General features: G+C 55.7%; 1 protein-coding gene across 1 annotated transcript; it reads left to right on the top strand.

The window, feature by feature from the left end:
- Window positions 1-3,987: 3,987 nt before the first annotated feature.
- Window positions 3,988-12,440, top strand: SOX10 (SRY (sex determining region Y)-box 10). The gene is made up of 3 exons (XM_009332640.1): window positions 3,988-4,397; window positions 10,387-10,652; window positions 11,058-12,440. Exons 1-3 carry the CDS (start codon window positions 3,988-3,990, stop codon window positions 11,789-11,791), a joined length of 1,410 nt encoding a protein of 469 aa, XP_009330915.1. The 3' UTR covers window positions 11,792-12,440.

Genomic DNA, 12,440 nt, shown 5'->3' with positions numbered 1-12,440 from the left:
AAAGACGAGGTAGGACCAAAGAAGACAAAAAGCAAGAACTGGAGAAAGGCGGAATGAAGGGAAAAAACCCTTCCCTGCCATTTAAATGTGAGCAGATACTGAGACTGCAGGTTGCAGAGACTGTGTGGCCAGTACACGCTCCTTTGAGGATGTCCCTGTCTGCATCTGAGGCACCCACAGCTCTTCCAACAAGGCACAAATGGGACCTTTGTGCAGCAGCCCCTGATGGGGATGGTGAGCAGTGGGACAAACACCGGTCCAAAGCCCTGTGGGTTACAGAAATCCCTTCTGGGTTTGATCCCTTTCTTGCCCCAGTTGGGAGTGGTGGGTCAGACACTCTTCTGCTCACCCGGACACTGTGGGCATGCAAGAAGATGTGAGCCCCACCACTCACTGTCTTGCTGGGGTCAAGCACCGTCTCATTCTCCCCACAGAGCCTGCCAAGAGGCCGCTGCATTTGGGGTATGAGCTGAGCAGGCTGTGAAGCTCCTCTCAGTGCCCTGTGGGGCTCCTTTGTCTCCCGATTGGGGATCTTATCCATCAAAGAGCTAGGAGGACCTCTGGCCTCTTGCTCCCTACCACTTGGTGCCCAGCACCCTGTATCCCCACTCTAGAGGGAAATGAGAAATCCCTGCCCCATTGCCTCTTTCCCATGGGGTCCACAGGAACTAGCCACCTGAAGGGAGGGCAAATAAACACCCTTTTCGCCCATTTTCTGTGGCATTCTTCCTCCCTGCCCCAGGTTGGAGGTTGGTTGAAGTCAGGGGAACAAGCAGGGCAGTGGCTATCTCCCTGTGGGACAGGAGACCAACCCTCCCCTCCCTCCAGTTCTCCCACACCTCATATGCAGGGTCCCTGCAGCTTGAGGATGACCCTTGCTGGCTGGGGGAAGATGCCATGAGCTCTGCAGCATCATTGACACTGCATCCAGTGGGCCATGGACAACTTTGTACGAAGCAACCTTGCCCCGTTAGTTTTCGCTGGTTATGTCTGCCAGCCAGAAGGTGAGCTGCCAAACTGCCCCTGTCCGTGCTGCGAGAACCCTTCTCGTGACAACCACAACTGGGGTCTCTCGGTGAGAGAACTCATCCCATACTGCAAGACCTGAGGTTCACCAGCCACTGCTTTGGTTGAGGAAGCAGGGCCTCAATGCCGTTTTGCTAGGCTCTCCATCGGGTTTTCTCGGCATCCAAGAGAAAGGCACCCACATTCCTCTCTGGAATGCATGCAGCCGTTCCCTCTCCCAGCTCTGTTCAGTAAATAATTCTCACTGGGCTCTAGTGAGGTTTTCCCTGCAGCCACCCTATGGTTTCAGAGCTTTACTTAGTCCAGACAATGGCAGATGTGCAGGGAAATGGTCCTATGCTGTCAGCCAGGTCTGCAAGGGCAGTGGCCAGCCCCACAGGTTTGCTCTGAGGGCTTTAGCGCAGGTGCTCAGCACCGTCCTTGGGACTGGTTCCCTTATGCTGCATGTGGTGAGAGCCAATGGTTTTGCTGGGTCTTTCTAACACAAAGATTCTGGAGAGTGAATATCTGCTACAGGAGTTGAAAATGTTCTTGAAATCCCTTGAAGCTGGTTCCCTTGGTCGCATCCATTCATCTCTTTTTGTATTTTCTGACCGAAGCGTCTTCAGATTAGACCTCCATCGAGGAGCTGGGGCAGGAGCTAGGTTTATCTCATTACTAACTGAGGAGGACATGGGAGGATCATCAGATTTGTCGTGGGTGACCTCTCATGGTTACAGAGTTGGTGTTGGTCTATACCAGCTCCAGTGACAAAGGAAACTGAAGAAGCCAACTACCAGAGGTATCTGGGAAGGAAAGCGAGCTAGAAAATGGAAGATGTGATGGAGAACATCCTAACCCATTGAGTGCTGAGATCCTCTACGTGTCCCAGTGCATGAGCAGCAAAAACGAGGGTGAGTATGAGAGACTCCTTCTCATCAGGAGGCTTCCCTTTCCTTGTGAAAGACCCCACATTTGCCTTCAGGAGCGATTCAGCATGTCAGAGGAAGCAGAGCCTGCTTATCCTGGCAAGACCCCACAGACAAACATGTTGTGACAAGTCCATCCCCAGGGTGCAAAAGTCCTAAGAAGGTTCAAACTGGTATCCGCTGTCCAGCAGCACGGTATTTTCCCTGGACCTGATGTCCTCCATTCTTGGGACACCCGTGACCTCCTGCATCCCCTTCCCCACCCTGCAGACTCAGGTCTGAATACGGATGCCCTTTTGGCAGCGTCTTGACCCCAGGGTCCCGAGCCAACTTGTTGCAGCACAGTGGGGTCCCCATGAGACTGACGGGGACCAGGGACTCATTTGGCACAAAGCGGGCACCAGACCCAGCAGGAGCAACCATGCTAGCAGGGGGAAGGAGGGTGATCCCAGTCCTGGGGTGCACACCCATCTCCCCAAACCACCCCAGACCACTTCCAGCACCCCACCCACTCTAAACCCCCCGGGGTTGAATCCTCCAGCACCATCTCCGGGGTCTGGCGGACGAGGTGGGGTGGGGGGCTGCCTGCGTCCCCTCCCCGCCATCCCCGAACGACCGTATTCTGGCTCTGAGGAGTGCTTGGCTCCACCTTCCGCCCTTCCCTCCCCCGGTGCTAAGCAGCAAAGCCAGCTAGAGACATCCAGCCGGGGTATTAGTAAAAACCAAGCCTCCCTCTAGGAATGGCACTCGCCTGAGAGCCTCCCTGCGCCGCGCGCCCCGACGCCGCCGGGGCTGGGAGGGAGGACAGGGGGGCTATTGGGATACAAATCACAGCCCTCGCAGGATCTGCCCGGCACTCCGGCCAGCAACGTAAGTTTTCCTACCTGAGCTCACTCGCACGCGGGCACACGTTCGCTTGCGCTTTTTCCCCCTACTTTCTCTTACTTTTTTTGATTTCCCCAGCGAGGGTCCGTGTTGCCCTCTGAAACAGGAGGGATAGCAGCCCTTGCTCTGCACTGGCTCTTTTTCAGCTAAGCCAGAGGCATGCTTTTCTATCACTTCTTTTTTTTCTTTTTTAATTTCTTTCTTCTTTTTTTTATTTCTGGATGGGGGGGACAGTGAGGCCTTTATTTTTAGTGTTTCTTTCTCCAAGGGGGGAATTGCTGTATGGCGGCAGGGACTTTTAGAGGTGACTGCAGACAGAAGGAGAGAGGAGGAGTGTGTGGGGCAGGCAGCCCAAAGCCTTGGCTTGTCTCAAAGTTAAACTTGGTTTGTGTTTGTATCTGTTCACATATATATATATATGAATGTGAGCATGTATATGCATACGTACACATAGACAGGCGTGTGTGGGGATGCAATGTAGATGTATTTTAAGTCTTTGGTTTATGAGCTGCGAGAGGAGGGTGAGGGACGGGGTGTCCCCACAGAGGCACTTTCCCACAGCTGGGATCAGGGTCTCGGGGCCACCCGCTCAGCTTCCCCAGTAGCCAGGATATAGGTCCCTTCTGGTTTATCGATAGGGTGCCAGTGCTCCCCCTCCCATGCCTCCCCCCGGGCACCGCACTGGCATTTCACCACACATTTTGGAAGAAAGGGGCACTTCCCCACACAAGTTTTGCGGCTGTCCCCCCCATCCCGCTCCCCACTGGGGGCTGTGCCCGGGCAGGACGGTCCCTGTCTCTCTCCTTTCAGGTCCCCAACACCCCCTTATCGCTCTTGCCGCAAGCCCCTCTGCACATCAGCTCCAGACAATTGCAGAGATAGGGAGCGATACCCCAATTAATCAGGGGCCCCGACCCATCCCCACCCCCATCGATCACGGGTTTTGCGGTGTGCATGGCAATTGCTTTGCTTGCGCTTTTATTGAGCGGCCCCTGTCTCGTGGTCAGCTCTTCAGAGACCTTGGAGTCCCTTTCAGATTTGGTGGTTGCTTCTCCTTTTCTCTCTTCCCCCCCTTTCCTTTCTTTCCTTTGTTTTTGTCTTCCTCCCTCCCCTCCCCAGTGAGAAGAAGGACACCAAGAAGGAAGAGAGAGAGGGCTCGAGAGCAACGATGGCTGACGACCAAGACCTTTCAGAGGTGGAGATGAGCCCGGTGGGCTCTGAAGACCACCACTGCCTCTCACCAGGACCCTCCATGACGTCGGACAACTCGCCACACCTTGCCGGTTCTGGGAACGGGGAGATGGGGAAGGTCAAGAAGGAACAGCAAGACTCAGAGGCAGACGACGACAAGTTCCCGGTGTGCATCCGCGAGGCAGTCAGCCAGGTGCTGAGCGGCTATGACTGGACCCTGGTACCCATGCCCGTCCGGGTCAATGGAAGTAACAAGAGCAAACCCCACGTCAAGCGGCCCATGAACGCCTTCATGGTCTGGGCACAGGCTGCCCGGAGGAAATTGGCTGACCAGTACCCGCACCTCCACAACGCCGAGCTCAGTAAGACCTTGGGGAAGCTCTGGAGGTAAGAGCGGGCGGGCGGAGGGGGAGCACGAGGGCTGAGGTCCGGAGGTGTCCTGGAGAGGACTGTGTGGTCACATGGAAGGATGGAGACTTAGCGGGTTGGAAGGGGTGTCCCTTGAGGGGACTTCCTTCCCTGTGGGGAGCCCCCTCGCAGGAGGCACGGTCAGTGACTGGGGCAAGAGTGGTGGTCAGATGTAGTGAAGGCTTCCTCAGCAGAGCTCACCTCCATCCTGGGCGGCAGCCCTTTCCACGTGTTTCCCACTAACTTCCCCTGTTGTTCCTGACCAGGACACTCTCGTCCTGGTCCTCTCCTGCCTGCTAGGGGAGATCCTGTTTTCTTGGCTCACCCTCTCTGTTGGGCCAAGTTGTGCACTAGCAGGAACCAGGCTAAGCCCCATCCAGCTTGACTCACTGGTGGCTGCCTCAAGCCTGTTTGAACTCGGGTCCCAACGCCAGCAGGGGTTATTTTCCACACGGTGCTGCAGAGCAAGCGGGAAACCAAGTTACAGCCGAGGAGGAAGGTCAGGGGAAGGGAGCCAGGCGGTCGGAGCCCCGCACCCGTCCTTCCCAGGATGGTCCCAGTTTTGGCAGGCCATGCAGGTGCAGCGAGATGGACAAGGAGAGACCTTGCTAGAAAGGGGGGCTGAGGCTTAGGAGAAAGGAAGATACCTGCAACAGTCCCAGCCTTAGCAGGCTGTCTTGCAACATACTGGCTCAAACCAGCCCCATCTCCCTTTGCACCCAGAGAGATGCCCTCCCTTCTTGTCGGCACATGCACGCTCGTCCTTCTGGCCCCCACCAGTTTGTTGCGCCCAATTTCATTTTGGCTTCGTGCAGGTCCCCAGGTCCTTTACGTACCCTCCCCAACCCGCTCCTCTTTCCTCCGGCAGACCAACGGGCTGCCCCAATTGAGCGCAGCCGGCCCGTGGGTGTGCAGAGAGCCGCCATGCCCAAGCCAAGCATGGCTGGCCATGCCACTTCTTTTCCATCTGACGGTCTCTGCCGCTAACCCCATCAAGTGTTACAAACACTTTCTGCCACAAGTCCCCAGCACCATCCCCCCCCCCTCGCCTTACACCAACCAACGCAAACCAAGGCTTGTGCAAATGGGCCCTCTCATTCTCTCTCCTGCCCTGACGGCATTTCGTGGAGGAAGCCCTCAACCTTGGGTGGGCCAAGAGACATTTTTCCAAGCAGAAGCAAAACACACCCCGTCCAGCAGCTGACGCCCAGGTCTCCTCCTGACTTCAAACCTCCTTGCTCGCAAGGAACTGAGCCCTTGGGCATTAGCTTCTCCCTCTGCTATGTCAGCCCATTTACCCTGACCCGTCAGTGCCTAGTGTAACCCCAGCAAAGGGATTTCTTTGGGAAGTCGAAGGCAGGGCGTGATTGCGGATGTCTCGTCTGATGCTCTTTCCCGCTTTGTTCCCCACTGCCTTCCCTTCCCTTTACCACGGCACTTGCTCCCGCCTGGAGCTTTGCTGCCAGCCTCTGGACTGTGAAGCTGTGCTGGAAGGGGGGTGTGTGTGTGTGGAACCCATCTTTTTTGTTCCCAAAGTGTTATTTCAAGGTATTGCTCCTTTATTGCAAAATATTGCCAGATTTTAGAGCAACGGCCTCCGTCCGGACACTGCATTTCCCTTGAAAATATAGCAGAACAGTGAAACCCTCCATAGATATCGCATTCAGAGTGCAGGGAGACACAGCCCGTGGCCACATTCATGCACCCGACTGCCTCCCTGCTCCCAGGGCACGGCTCCCGCCACCGGCCGCACGGACTCGGAGCACGGGGACGCTGCCGCCGGTCTATGGTTAAGGTCCCTGGGTGTTTCTTAGGGGACTGTGCAGCCAAGGAGCGTGGGTCAGGCAGAGAAGCTTGCGGGATCAGGCCTGGGGTTGTTGCGTGCTGCTGGGTTTGCCACCCGGCTGCTTTTCTTGAACACGTTTTTCTCTCCAGGCATCCCTAGTGCAGGCTACAGCTCTCCGAGCCGTGTCAGCCCCTACAGGGACCATACAGCAGAGTAAGCTGCGTTATGGGTGCAGTCGGTGTCTGGCCTGGGTAGGACCACGTGCATGTGTCTTTCTGTGAGGCTGGGGGGAAATATCAGCCCACAAAACTCCAGGGGAGGTGGCCCAAAGGTTACCAGGGTAGTAGCCCCGAGCCTTGCCTTCCAGACACGGTAAGGTTGGGTCCATTGAGGTTCCCATTGCCCTCATCTATGCTGTCCCCAAGGTATAGCTCCTACATGTCGGTACAACTGCGAGCAGCTGGGTTTTGCTCTGGATGGCTTAGCCTCAGACATTTGACAAGGGTCCCTGCAAAGGGCCCTGGCTGTTCGCATATCCCCACCCTTACAAGGTGGCCACCCAAACCCTACAGTCTACATTGCTAGTCGCTTTGGAAAATGTGGGTGACACATATTTCGACGTGGGCTGCTCTGAGCTTACATAGGTAAAGGGCACGTTAGGCAGAGAGACGAGCGCTGGTGAGCACGGAGACTGCCTGCAGACCACCATTAAACCAAGCACGTCCCCAGCGACTGGCGCTGAGTGGGGACGGCAGAGGCTGGGAAATCTTCTTGAAAGGCAGCTAGCAGATTGAGCGATAACCCCAGTGCCGTCCCACGTGCTCCTCTGCAAAACGGGCTGCAATGGCCTGGGCTTTTTTTTTAAGCCCAGCATTCGCTCCGGCTCTGTGCCACCGCCATGTCCTCCACGGGCCCCAGCCCTCGTTGGGAAGGGCTGCAGGACATGCCCTGATGGCCGCACTACCTGCCTGGCCCCAAGTGCAGTGCTGGGGGGCTTACGGCCCCATCCACCCCCCCCCAGTCTGTACACACTTAGGGCGTGCGAGAGGTGCAGTCAACGAACCGAATGTACTAAAAAAGAAGAAGGGAGGGTTTCTGTGCTTGATGGTCACAAAATCTCAACTTGGCTGCTTTCCTTCCCTGGGGTGGGACAGGGAGCAGCTCTCAAATGGAGGCCGGCTGCTGAAAAAATGTCGGCATGACTCTCAGCCAAAATGCCAGCCAGCACCACCTCCGGGGCTGAAAACAAGTGAGGCATGGGACAAAGGGGAGGAAGGCTCGTTAGGGAGGAGTAAGGGGACCCGATGGAGGGATCTTTGCATGGGGGTGGCAGCACCCAGGGCATAGGGTCATGCCCACAAAATCCAGGGCCGTGGACGTGTAGGAGAGCCCGGCTGGCTGCTTTCTGCTCCCAGCCAGCCCTTGCCTTGCATCAGCCCCGATGCCCAACCCCATCACCGCACTGACTCATCAGCAGCTGAGTCCCGGCACAGGGCCAGGCCTCTGGCCGCCGAGCCAGTCGGCGGGGGCACGCAGCGCAGTGCAATGCCAGGCGGCAGAAGGGGAGGCTGCAAGAGGTGGGCAGAAAAATTTTAGCCCTTCTTTCTCCTCCTGGAGCGGGGTGCTGGATGCTTGCCCCTCTCTCGGCTCGGGGGTGAGCATTCAGTGTCAGGGAGGGTGGCGAGGGGTCGGTTAAGCCCCATGAAAGGCTTTGCTCTGTGATCCATAGCTTCTCTGTCCGTGTGAGATTCCTTTGCATTATGGCCTGGGGAGTGTGGGGGGCAGGAGGCGGGGGGGCAGGAAGCAAGTGAAATCCAAATCCCCCAAATCTCCTGGCCTTTGCCTGCTCGCACCAGTTTCACTTTGCTAAAGCCGATTTGAGCTCTGATCCCAGTGGGAGGGAGGGAGCAGGCAGCCTTGGAAAAGAGAAGGCAAAGATGCGGGGAGTGGACTTGCCACTGTCCTGCTGGTGGCACTGCCCGTGGGCTGCTGTCAAGGGGAGAGGAGGTGAGGCACTCCGGCATAGCTCAGAAGGCAGGGATCTGACTCCTGCATAGCCTCGAGCGGCTCTGGTTCATGCCATCCGTGAGACAGATCTGGGAGGCTGAGCTTTGGTCTCCATGGGAGGCTCTGCTCTGAGCTCTCCATGTGGTACGCCCTGCAGATCAAAGCTGGCTGCGCAGCCTACAGCCCTCTCGCTCCAAAAGGTGCCCACATAGAAAGAGACCTTTCATTCCCAACCACAGCATCTTATTAGCTTTAGGACCACCTGGGCTGGGAGTGCAGGGACGCCAGAGCCTGGCTGCCTTGTAGTGAAGTGTCCTGGGCTGCAAAGGCTGCAGGTTTTGCCTCTATTCTCTATCTCCCATGGAGATGGGGCGTTCTGCAAGGATGAATGTTTTGCCAGGGCAAGGTCACCTCCCAGTCCACGATGCCTACAAGCGTTGGCCATGATGTCCCTTTGGACCCCTTGGAGGGCCGTCTGGAGCAGTGCAGGCTGAGGGATTAAAGATCTCCAGGACGTGTGAGTGTGGTGTACGGTGGCAGGAGGGAGACAGGAAAGCTGGTGTTGGATTCACGGTGGCTCAGTTGCTTTAATCTCTGGGATTAAGGCAGCGGAGGAATGTGGTGTGCGGCCACGACCTGCTCAGGCTGCCTGGAGTGAACCCAGGTCAGCACCGTAATGGGCTCCAGCCTGTGCCACATACCTTCTGGCTGCCGGCCGAGGGGATGCACAAGGAGCAGGGGGAAAGGGGGTGCTTAGGAACCAACCCATTACTTGCCGGTGACCCCTTTGATCCCCTGCCAGATTTATCTGTGTGCTCCTTGAGCCATGGCTCCTCTTCGTCTTCAGTTTTTCAGGACAGTTCAGGCCTTTGTATCTTCCTCAGTGCCTACAGCTTAACAGAATTGGTCACATTTTAGTGCTAAGGGCTTCAGGGGTACCAAGGTGCTGGCACAGCCCCATCCCCAGGTAGTTCTTTTGTTGGGGAGAAAAAGGTGTGGACATTTCATAAATGGAATATTTTTTGCTGTTTGGGAGCCCTGCCATTTCTAACGACTATTGGAGTTGCAAGTCATGGGAAGACTGGTCCCTTTTGAGAGCACTGGTTTCTGGTTGAAAGCAGGATGACCTTGAGCCACAAGAATATTTGAGGGGAAAAATCATAAAATGAAACTGAAGGGCTTCCAGCCAAGACGCTGCTAAAGGCTTGAGCAATGAGGTTGATCTCATCTTCAAGTGCTCTGAGCCATCCTGCCTGCGTATTTCACCATTTCCTCGGAGAGCCTATCTTAACTAGAGCAACCCATGATCTGGCAGGAATACAGAGAAGGAGCTTCCATTTCTGCAGTGCCTTCCATCCAGAGACCAAAGCTCATCTATTTCTACAAGGCTAGCAACATAGCAGCTAAATTTTTTACAACTGCTCAGCTAAGTTCAAGAAGGACTGGTCCTCTGTGCTTCAGCCTTTTGCATTACCCATGTCTAAGGTGAGCAGGAGCTCCAGGAATAGCAGAATACACTGTTTTTCCCCACTTCGAAATTTTCGTTAATTCCCTTCTAGGATATTGCAAGATGCTTAAAGGCCCAGCAAGCTCCACGCAGCAACACGGGTACTGTGGAGCCAACACCAATTGCTGCCATTTATGCTCAGCAGAGCCTATGGAAGGGCGGGAGGTTAAACTGGAATAAATACAGTCTGGGGAAGAGCAAGAGACATGCAGGAGGCAGCACTACAGGTAGCAAGGGTGTGCCACACTGCCTTAGTCTGAAGGATGATCCCAACTGCCCTTAATTTGCCCCAAATCTTTGAAAGCGGCTTGTCCAGCCTTATTTTACATGGCTATGAAAGGCTGCGCTTTGCCTTTGGGCAATGTAAGAAAGGGTGTTGAACTTACTGAGGTGAGAAGCATCATGCAGCTGGGGAAGGGGGACCCAGTGCTGGCACCAACCAGTGTCAGGGCTTAATAATTAATGAGGAGGAGGAAAACATTGCTGTCTCCGCTGAAACGCTTCCAAGCTCTCCCTTGTTCTTCTGGAAAACACCCTTGATGGGACAACATCCTGACATCTGGATTTACACTGTGTCCCACGATGCTGTGTATAGGTGCTTTTTTTTTTCTGATGTACCTGCCCCTCTCCTTCCCCTCTTCTCTTCTTTACCACCTTGGCCTCTGCAGGCTGTTGAACGAAAGCGACAAGCGGCCCTTTATCGAAGAGGCGGAGCGGCTGAGGATGCAGCACAAGAAGGACCATCCCGATTACAAGTACCAGCCCCGCCGGCGGAAAAACGGCAAGGCCACACAGGGCGAGGGCGAAGGACAGGTGGAGGGGGAGGCTGGCGGGGCCGCCGCTATCCAGGCCCACTACAAGAACGCCCACCTGGATCACAGGCATCCCGGCGAAGGGTCGCCCATGTCCGATGGGCACCCAGAACACTCCTCAGGTGAGTCCCAGGTCTCAGTGAACCTACTGAGAGGTTACAGCCAACGCGGAGGCTCAAAAAACCCAAGTCATCATGGTGAAAGCCTTAGCGATGTGGCTCACACCTTGCTCGTGACCCAGCAAACTCTGCTGGAGTCAGCGGTATAGGGACGTGCCCGAGTTTCACAGGCAATTGCACTCCTCTGATCAGGCAGGGTACTGTTGCACCCTCCCTCTTTTTCCACAAGATGATATAAAAAGGTTTGGTTTTGGCTGGCTATTTCTCTCTCCCTCCACTGAAGTCTTCAGCTAGACACTTGCTGACAAACTGGGAGGACCGGAGCTGGCATGTGTATAAAGCCCAGGCATAAAGCAGTAACTCACCTCTTCTCTCTCTTTCCTCCTCAAAATGTTTTTCATGTTGCAGGTCAGAGCCACGGGCCTCCCACCCCTCCTACCACCCCTAAGACCGAGCTGCAGGCAGGCAAAGCCGACTCGAAACGAGAAGGGCGTTCCCTGGGGGAAGGGGGAAAGCCACACATTGACTTTGGCAACGTGGACATCGGGGAGATAAGCCATGAAGTGATGTCCAACATGGAGACCTTTGATGTCAATGAATTCGACCAATACCTACCGCCCAACGGACACGCGGGCCACCCAGGCCATGTCGGGGGCTATGCAGCAGCGGCGGCTGCTGGCTACGGCCTTGGGAGCGCCCTGGCTGCAGCCAGCGGACACTCTGCCTGGATCTCCAAGCAGCACGGAGTCTCCTTGTCCACTGCCACTTCATCGGTGGTAGACTCCAAGGCCCAGGTGAAAACAGAGGGGTCCGCCCCTGGAGGTCATTACACCGACCAGCCCTCCACCTCCCAGATAGCTTACACATCCCTGAGTCTGCCCCACTACGGTTCGGCCTTCCCCTCCATCTCCAGGCCCCAGTTTGACTACCCGGACCACCAGCCCTCGGGACCCTACTACAGCCATTCCAGCCAAGCCTCTGGCCTCTACTCTGCCTTCTCGTATATGGGACCTTCCCAACGTCCCCTTTACACTGCCATCTCTGACCCTGCACCCTCCGTGCCACAGTCCCATAGCCCCACACATTGGGCACAGCCCGTGTATTTTTTTGCTCTCCAGACCATAGGGAATGAGGAACGGTGACCGAAGCAGCGACGGAAAGGCTCCGAAGAATCAGCACAGGCAGAAGAGCCTCCGAACTCCGAGGTCACTCAGTGCCATCCAGCCACCAGAACCCACTGAGTATACAGAAGTGCCTTTCTTGACCCCGGCTATCGCTGGCTCACCCGCCTAGAGGAAGGTTTTTCGTCCTTTCGCCCTTTACCAATTTCACGCAGGCCACACGACTGGCTTGCGACACCTTATTGGCCTTCTAGATGAGGAGGATTCTAGACATGGAGTGACTGGTCCATGGTGGGTTTCGTTGTGCGCACCCTGGACTGTACAATGAGAGAGATTGTCCTTTCCTTCCCCTCCCCAAACTGCTCCAGGGAGTTAGCAAGTGTTTCCAACAGGCCACAACGGCCAACACTTTCTCACCTGCTGTAGGTGAAGGGTGGTTGCTCAGCCTTGGTGAACATGTTATGGGAGGAGTAGTAGGGAGGACGGCATGGCCAGCTTCCTTGCGATCAGTGTTGTGCAGCAGTCCTGCCTAAGATTCACACATGCATGAATCTCGAACCCCACTGGAAGACCAACCTACGCTTGCTTCCCTGCTGATTTCCACAGCTGCGTCCTAGCTTTTCTCCCCACTTCTTCTCTCCATCCTGTCTCTGTTTAATCCCACACTCTT

The sequence above is a fragment of the Pygoscelis adeliae genome, unplaced genomic scaffold, assembly GCF_000699105.1.
Source record: "Pygoscelis adeliae isolate BGI_AS28 unplaced genomic scaffold, ASM69910v1 Scaffold399, whole genome shotgun sequence".
Classification (NCBI taxonomy): Eukaryota; Metazoa; Chordata; class Aves; order Sphenisciformes; family Spheniscidae; genus Pygoscelis; species Pygoscelis adeliae.
This window is presented reverse-complemented; position numbering and strand designations above follow the sequence as displayed.

What these genes read in the sequence shown, in the direction of transcription:
- SOX10 (XM_009332640.1), top strand. Translation starts at nt 3,988, where the DNA reads ATGGCTGACGACCAAGACCTTTCAGAGGTGGAGATGAGCCCGGTGGGC. An exon ending in ACCTTGGGGAAGCTCTGGAG is followed by an intron (nt 4,398 to 10,386) that starts GTAAGAGCGGGC and finishes TGGCCTCTGCAG; the next exon opens with GCTGTTGAACGAAAGCGACA. An exon ending in GCACCCAGAACACTCCTCAG is followed by an intron (nt 10,653 to 11,057) that starts GTGAGTCCCAGG and finishes TTCATGTTGCAG; the next exon opens with GTCAGAGCCACGGGCCTCCC.